Source organism: Myotis lucifugus, unplaced genomic scaffold, assembly GCF_000147115.1.
Source record: "Myotis lucifugus unplaced genomic scaffold, Myoluc2.0 scaffold_373, whole genome shotgun sequence".
Taxonomy (NCBI): Eukaryota; Metazoa; Chordata; class Mammalia; order Chiroptera; family Vespertilionidae; genus Myotis; species Myotis lucifugus.
Window position 1 is genome coordinate 841,832 of NW_005871421.1, and position 8,318 is coordinate 850,149.

Consider the following 8,318-nt stretch of genomic DNA (forward strand, 5'->3'; position numbering starts at 1 on the left):
GCCCGATTTGGAAAGTATCTTACCAACCTCTCCCTGATTTGTTCAGGGCCATTAGGCCTGAGCATTTACTGCAGCTTAAAGACCACAGCAAACTTCTGTCCATCTTGTTTCCTCCAGCCACTATTGCAGTTGTCACAAAAGGCTATGTTGGTTACACAAATCATACCTGGTTCATCATATACTTTATAACTCTTCAGATTTCAACCCCACCCCCACTTTTTTCAGCATGCCTACTGTGGAAAAGAATTCTATTTGACCAAGGTCTCTCAACAGCAAAATGAGATCTTGAAGTAGTACTGGTTTCTTAGGGACGTCGTGCTCCCATGTAATGGAATAATTAACATTTCATCCTGTCATGTAGTTTACAATTCTTTATAGGGGATTATCTACTTGTTAGAAAAATGCAGCATTTGTTTAAAGTCCTCTGGGCACCCATACAAACAAGCCACATTCAGGGAATGACCAGCACCAAGGAACAGCTAAGAAGAAGAAAGTCTCTGCCCTGGGTTTGTGTACCACCAAGCCCAGACACCCTTACTGATGAAAGCATCCAAGGTCTTTAAAAGCAGTTTGAGAAAAGGAGTATTTGGGTTAGTATTTAGTATCAAACTGCCTAAGACTTTGGAGATCAAGTCAATGCTTTTCAAATTATAGCCAAAACACAGCCAGTACAGACATAGGGAACAGGGGCTTCGCATCACTCTTAAGGGCTGCTCAGAACAAATTTCCCCCCTCCGCGATCAGCAAGTTGCTCTCTCTTTGACAGACCTTGTTCTGGATGCAGTTATGCGATAGGAGGCCTCGTGCTCCACCATCCTGTTGGAAACAGCCCGATTCAGGACGGCAGCCAGAACAGCGCCATGCACTGACCCTGAGAGGGGAGCGGGTTAGTGCAGTAATATCACTTTAGTCAAACTCATTTCTGCCCAATGTCTAAGATTCCTACCACCCCAGTTTCCAGCAGTTGCTGCCTCCAACTTAAACCTTTCTTTAGCAGAAATAAAGGTGCTCAGATTTTTAATTCCAACTGATAGCAGAGAGGCAGTATCCACCATACAGTCACTGATACAGTCAACAGATACCAAATGGCAATAATTCTCTGAAAGCAGCATTTAGCCATCCCACTGTTTTCAGCAATTTGAATATTCTTATTCCAATTCTTAGACGTTAAGGACCACATGCTAACTATGCATAGAACAAAAACACACAGATTTTCTTCTCCAATTTATATAGAAGGTGTAGGGTTCACTATAATTGAGACTGGAGGATTACAAATTATTTGTCTTTCAGCCATGCATGGTGACATTAATCTGTGTGACAGACACAAACTGTGCTCCAATTGTGAAGTCAGACTAACCAATCTAAAAAGCAGCCAATCCAGGAAACTTAGAAATACATTTTTAAGAAAAAAATTGCAATTTAACTTGCTCTTTACTTTTATAGATTTTGGGTGCTTTTTTTTTTTTTTTTTTTTGAGAAACAAAAACCAATGATTTTTCCTTGATGCTTCTGTTACTACATCGTTTTTATCCCTGCTCTAAAGATTGGAACTTCTAAGTTTATAGATATCTGTGGCAAAATCTACCTCTAGTAGTAGCTATGAAAAGGACTTAGGTTATTTTCACTTATTTATTTTTTTACCTAGAACTAAAAGATCTATAATAGAAGGGATAGTTGTTTTTTTCCCCCCAACACAATCTTCCCAAAGATTGTAACTATGCTTTTAATTTAAATCCCCTAAAGTTTTTATAATTGAAAAATACTGTGCTTCTCTATTATCTTAAGGAATGAGAGCAAATAAAACTGAAAGAAAAGTAAATTTTACCACTCCCCTACACTTAGAAAACATAAAGATTTCCTGAGACCTTCAAAAATTACTGAAATGCACTGCCAACATTTTTCTGAAAACTAGCCCAATAAAAGTGTTTTCTTCTGAATTCTGGAACAGAAAGGACTATTAAAATGCTGAGGTGTGCAACCTGGGGTCCTAATTGCTGAACTCCTATCATTGCCAGGATCCAGAGGCTGGGGATGTAGCTGACACACAATAGTACTTCAATTTAATGCTTGTTTACATATTGGGGGGAAAACACAAAACACCTGAACTCTTACATATTCCCAATTCAGCTGCCTGAACTGTTTGTTACTTAGGAAGGCTTTAAGGTTTTCCAGTGCAAGCTGTTTGCTAACTCAATAGGGGTGCAGTTCACTGCTACTGTGGAGAGGAAACAGATCTTGAAAGACCCAGGTAAACTCAGATTCTGCTGCTTCCTTTTAGAAGTCAAACAAGTCAGAAGCCTAAATGGCAGTCATTAACATATGAAGTTTCAATAGATGCCTAAAGTGGTATTCTTAAGACGCTACCTTCATTAAATACCTGCAAAGGATTTATCAAAAAATGTGATAAATTGGTATCTGGATTGTATTTTCTGTAAAACTGCAACTTACTATCCAACTAGAGGCCCCATGCACGAAATTCGTGCAAGGGGCTTGGCCCTCGCAGCCCCAGCGGCTTGCCTCAGCCCTCACAGCCCTGGCTTCCTCCGGAAGGTTGTCTGGAAGGAAGTCTGGTCTAATTAGCATATTATGCTTTTACTATTATAGATGCTAAACTTTCTCTTGTCATCTGGGGAAAAAAAGCTGGTTATAAAAACATCTATGTGTGTAACTCAGAGTACTTCCTCCAGAGGGGTCAGGCTAAGAACATGAAAACCAAATAAAGGATCTTTCTTTCCAGTGATTACATTGTAAAAAATCTTATGAATCGTGTGTAGTCGGATATCCACTACTTAAAGTAATTAAACCTGCTTTATTAAAACACACATTCCTCCCAAACCAACTTCCCCCAAATAAATGACTTTTATATACATATTTTGGACCCTATCTCTTTATTCAACTGTGAAGTTTCTCTGCAGTTGTTTTTTTTTTTTTAAAACAAAGCTCATCTTAGATTCACCACATATTTAAACAAAGGTCATTTTAGATTCACCACATATTTTAAAATATATTTTTATTGCCTGGCTGGTGTGGCTCAATGGTTGAACATTGACCTATGAACCAGGAGGTCACGATTCGATTCCTGGTCAGGGCACAAGCACCGACTCGATCCCCTACCTCCTGCATGCCCCCCACTGGGGACCGAGCCTGCAACCTGGGTATATGCCCTGACCAGGAATCGAATTATGTATCATGGGTTGATGCTCAACCACTGAGCTATACCAGCCAGGCTCTCTGCAGTTTATACCTGACTTTAACTGCATTCTCTTTACATTTTGCTTGTTACCCGTCAAAAGAGAACCCACATTTTTCTCTGCCACTATTCATGATTCCCTCCCCTATCAAATGAAAATACTAAGAATATCTTTAAAGCTGTCTGAAGTGCAACAGCTTTCCAAGATAAAATAAGAATAGCTATCATGCCCAGCTGGTGCAGCTCAGTGGCTGAGGGTCGAATCATAAACCAAGAGGTTACCGGTTCAATTCCCAATGAGGGCACATGCCCAGGATGTGGACTTGTACCCCAGTAGGGATGTGCAGGAGGCAGCCAATCGATTATTCTCTCATTATTTATGTTTTTATTCCTCTCTTGCTCTCCCTCTCTCTGAAATCAATAAAAACATATTTTTTTAAAAAGCTATCATATTTTAAATAAGTTTCTAACCATAACAGAAACATTCATTGTTGTGAACACTCACCTTTCACCACATGTGTTTTCACTGTCAAAACACTTTCACACCTATACCTCATTTTGGCCTCACTCACTACTATTCTGTGAAGGAGGTACCACAGGGGTTACTAACTCTATTTTGTAAGTGGGGAAGATGGATAAAACACTTGTCCAAAGTCATACGACTAGTTAACAATAGCAAGTATCTAAGGACTTTTGCCCTAAGCTTTAAAGAGCAGCTAAAGGCCAGGGTACCACTGGCTGTGACCAGAAATATTTGCTGCACTATCTGCAATCTCCTCTATTTGCAAACTTTCTTACCCTTTTCTGGTCAACTTTTCCTCTTCTTCCATTTCCTTTCTGTTTTCTAGGTTTAGCAGAGGGCCCTTAAGTACTTCTTAACAACTCTTTTACTGGCACTCAAGACAGAAAATGGTGTTAATTTATGACCCTGAGAAGTGGCTGTAAATGTGTAGTTCATCAACAAAAACCTTGTAGAACAGTGCTGTCCAACAGAACTTTCTATGATCATGGAAGTGTTCCATATCTGCACTAATACAGTAGCCACTCACCTCATGTGCATTCTGGGTGCTTGCAATGTGTGCAGTACAACTGAGAAACTGAATTTTAAATTGTGTTTAATTTCAATTTAATAGCTATCTGTGGACAGTACAGTTCTAGAGTCATCAGATGACCTCCTGTACCTTTATGATTGGTATAAATAACATATTATTTACTAGAATATCTTACTGGATCTCCTTAGAAGCAGGACCATCATTCCCATTCAATCTAATTATTTTAGAATTGTTTACCTTTAAAATTAAATAATAGATGGGGCAGAATACAGACAGTCCCTGACTTACGGTGGTTTGATTTTATGATGGTGTGAAAGCAATATACATTCAGTAGAAACCATATTTTGAATTTTGATCTTTTCCCGGGCTATCAATATGTAGTATGATACTCTCATGATGCTGGGCAGTGGTGCCCCAGCCACAGCTCCTTCAGCCATGTGATCACAAGGGCAAACAAATGATACTCTGTGGCAGTGGTTCTCAACCTTCCTAATGCCGCGACCCTTTCATACAGTTCCTCATGTTGTGGTGACCCCCAACCATAAAATTATTTTCGTTGCTACTTCATAACTGTAATTTTGCTAGTTATGAATCGTAATGTAAATATCTGATATGCAGGATGTATTTAGGCGACCCCTGTGAAAGGATCGTTCGACCCCCAAAGGGGTCACGACCCACAGGTTGAGAACCGCTGCTCTATGGTATAGTATTAAATGTATTTTCAACTAAACGATATTTCCACCTTGCGATGGGTTTATTGGGACATAAGCTGAGGAGAATCTGTAGTCCATGGTTTCTGGCTCTGCTTGAGCTGAACAAATTTGAGCACTCAAAAGACACTCCCCCCAAATCCAGATTCACCGCCCAAATTTATAATGTAGGGATTCCTCCACATGTTTTTGTTTCTCTTGCCTACCACAACCCATCATGCATGGTAGTAAAGAGTATAAATTCTACACATCTAATCTCTCAAACATAAGGCTTCCTGGCCATAACAAAAGCCAGACTTTTATCCTCCCTTCTCCCATGAGGTACTCATGCCCAGGCAGATTAAACTTCCAACAGCATTGAAATGAGTGAAGCCCGAAGGATAAAGTAACCCAGAGTTTGTGATTCTATGTAGTTGTCAACAATCTGAAAAGGATTTGGCAAATCTCAAGAATGGTAGACATACAATCTTCCTATTATTTCCAGCTAAAATAGCATGTAAGGAACCGCCCTGCCAGCCCCATGGTCCTGTGTTCTTGCCTGTCTTGACCTAGACCCCACTCAGTTCTGCCACCAAGACCCCAGAGCAGTTCACCTTGAAACTCTGTGTTGTCGAGGCCCCTGATGGCCTCGACCGCATCCTCTGCCCGCTCCATGTGTACGAAGGCATAATCTTTCACGATGTCACACTCGATGACTGGACCGTACTCCTCAAACTTGGCCCGAAGCTCTTGGTTGGTACAAGTGGGACTGATGTTGCCCACATGCAACTTGGTTGAAGCTTTGCTCTTATTCTTGCTGGCTTCCACATTGATGTTCACCCCGTGCAGCTTGTAGTGGTGCAGGTTGCGGATGGCATCTTCTGCCGCCGTCTTGTCCTCTATGTGCACGAAGCCGTAGTTCTTAATGATGTCACATTCCAGCACCTTCCCGTACTGCTCGAAGAGTGAGCGGATCTCCTGCTCTGTGGCCTCCCGGGGCAGGTTTCCGATGAACAGCTTCACCATCCTGACGAGAGCCTGAGCGAGAAGAAACAAAATTTCCAAAAGTTAGGGGCGCAGTGGACAACCTCAGTGCGTTGCCTTTGGTTAGATCCTCCGCGTACGTTCTTGGTACCTTCAAGACCCTCGCACAGGCGTCCGTTATTTTTTCTCAACAGAAGGAGAAAGGGTTGTTCTCAGGGAGCCGTGTGCGCTGTGTGGGGCACACAAACTGGAGGTCGGGGTCAGTATGCATTGCCTTCTCCATCATCTCTGTGAAATGAGGAGCATTTGAGTGACAGGCTTAGCCGTTTCACGTCTTAAAATACTCTTTCGGGGCAGGAAAGAGAAGAGCTCAAGCAGGCAGGGGCCAGAGGCACATATCTGAGTGTCCCCGGGCGCAAGGTTTTGGAGGGAAATCTGTGTACCTCTCCTCCCTCAGGCTTCACCTTTCAAGATGCTCTCAAAATAAGGCCCCTGGGGCCCCAATCCAGGACACCTCCCTACTCGCCCCCGCCCTCCCCAGCGGCCCAACCTGCAGCTCCTCGGTCCCAACAAAGGCTCGACCCGACCCCTGCCCCGCCTCCTCCGGAGACCCGGCCCCGCCTCCTCCCGTTGTCTTCCCCGGACCTCCCTCAGACAAGCCCGGGGCCGTCTCCGTCCGCTGAGGCCCGGCTTGGGCCGCCCCAGCCCGCCCTCGGGCTCCCCACACACCCACAAGACCCCCCTCTTACCTCCGGGGGGCGGCGGCGGCGGTGGCGGCGGCTCCCGCGTCAGAGAGAACCCTACAAAATGGCGAAGGCCGCTCGAGCCTCCGCGACCCGGCCCGTCCTCGCGCGCCAGCTCACGCACGCGCCAGTGCGCGCTCCCCTCCCCTCCCCTCCCCCTCGCGGGAGCCGGGCGACCAATCCCACGGCCGCATGTAAATGACTGCCCCTGGCTCAGCTCCCGGCGACCCCGACACGGGGGCGGGGCCAGCTGGTGACGGCGCTGCGGAGCAGAGGTCAGCCCGCCCCCGGCCCCAACTCGCCAATCACCACCCTGGAAGCGGGGGTCGCCGCTCACGCGTCAGAAAGGTTCGGGACGCAAACGCTGCCCCGGTGAAATCAGAAAGCCGGTGTCACCAGCCATCACAATGGGGGCTGCTGTAAGGGCCTGCTGCAGCGGGGGAGCGGGGCCGGCAGCTGATGACAAAGTTACCTCACTGGGTCCCCTAAAAAGGGTTGCCAGCTTGGTACAACATTTTAGAAATACACATTTTGAGCAAACCTAGTCATTTTTTGTAAAGCTTTAAACATAATTAAGATTTTTTTCATTGCAAACATGTTATTCATTGATGAGGAAATAGAACCAAAGCCGGCAGAGCTGGGATAGCTCTAGGAGGCATTCCATCAAGGCTCCCCGGAGTCATGTTCTGTTTGCTCACGTGTAGACGTGGCTGGTTTTCTCCCCAGCCAGGGTATGAGCTCTGTGTGTCCTCGCAGCACCGCGTCTGTGGTGAGCGCACCGAAGGAGTACTCGGTACAAGGCCCGGAGAGGTGCCTTGATTTGGGTGGGGGTAGGGGCTCCACATCCACACTGAGCTGCTGGGCTAGACAACTGTGAGTCCCAGGGCACTGCGCGCCTTCAGGATTCAGCTGTGGTCTAAGGGCACCTCCTGGTGGCCAAAGGGAGGCTATCAGCTGGGTTACTCCCTGTCACCCTCCAACAAAGAGTAGACGTTTGTAGAGAGATGGACTGTTTATCTCTGAGTAGAGCATGCCAGGGTGATTGTCAATCACCGTTCCTCACTGCGATGCCTTCATAGAAGCTGTCCTGATACCATCAGGCACGAATTCCTGAGGCTGCCTTCCTCCTCCCCAACTATTTTGATATGTTTCTTTCACTGGGATCTTTTTGCTTCCCAACTAATTCAGAAGAGGCACTGTTCTTGCAATTCTAATAACGGTCATGCTTGTCTCCCACCTATTGGTATCTACCTCTCTTCTTCCCTTATTCTCTGGCCATTTCCAGTTTCTCTCCACCCTCAAACGTTTAAAACATGTATAGGGACCTCCTTAGCTATTTCTGAAATAGCTTTCACTCATCTTCACTATACCGACGTCACAAGTGGAGGCTCTGAACCTGCATCATCCACCTTTATGCACTGAGTTTTGGGTTCTGTTCTCTCCAATTCCCAAAATTTTCTGAGGTCACCAAAACTAATGTCCTTTGATTAGTATTAACCCTTCTAAACTTTTCATTTCATTCATCATCCTTTCTTCTGTTTTTATACAGTTTCTTTGCATAGCTCTGACTGTACCATTCCATTTCTTTCCCCTGTTTCTTTACTCTTTTTTTTTTTGAACAAAGAAAATGACAGCTTTAATGAAATGAAACCCTGTTGTT

General features: G+C 44.8%; 1 protein-coding gene across 7 annotated transcripts in view; it reads right to left on the reverse strand.

The window, feature by feature from the left end:
* The window catches only part of RBM4B (RNA binding motif protein 4B), a 10,988-nt gene extending 4,185 nt beyond the window's left edge, over positions 1-6,803 (reverse strand). For 4 of the 7 annotated variants that reach the window (XR_002832338.1, XR_002832337.1, XM_006101614.3 and 1 more), the window contains exons 1-2: positions 6,665-6,803; positions 5,546-5,969 (exon numbers count right to left, since the gene is read on the reverse strand). Coding sequence is in view for 5 of the 7 variants with exons in the window: in XM_006101614.3 (XP_006101676.1) it covers positions 5,546-5,957 (412 nt within the window). In the remaining 2 variants the exon portion in view is untranslated. Of the gene's footprint in view, positions 1-768; positions 872-5,545; positions 5,970-6,066; positions 6,485-6,664 lie in introns of those variants that run through there. The other 3 variants (XM_006101617.3, XM_006101616.3, XM_023765053.1) reach the window with 3 other exon arrangements.
* Positions 6,804-8,318: the final 1,515 nt, after the last annotated feature.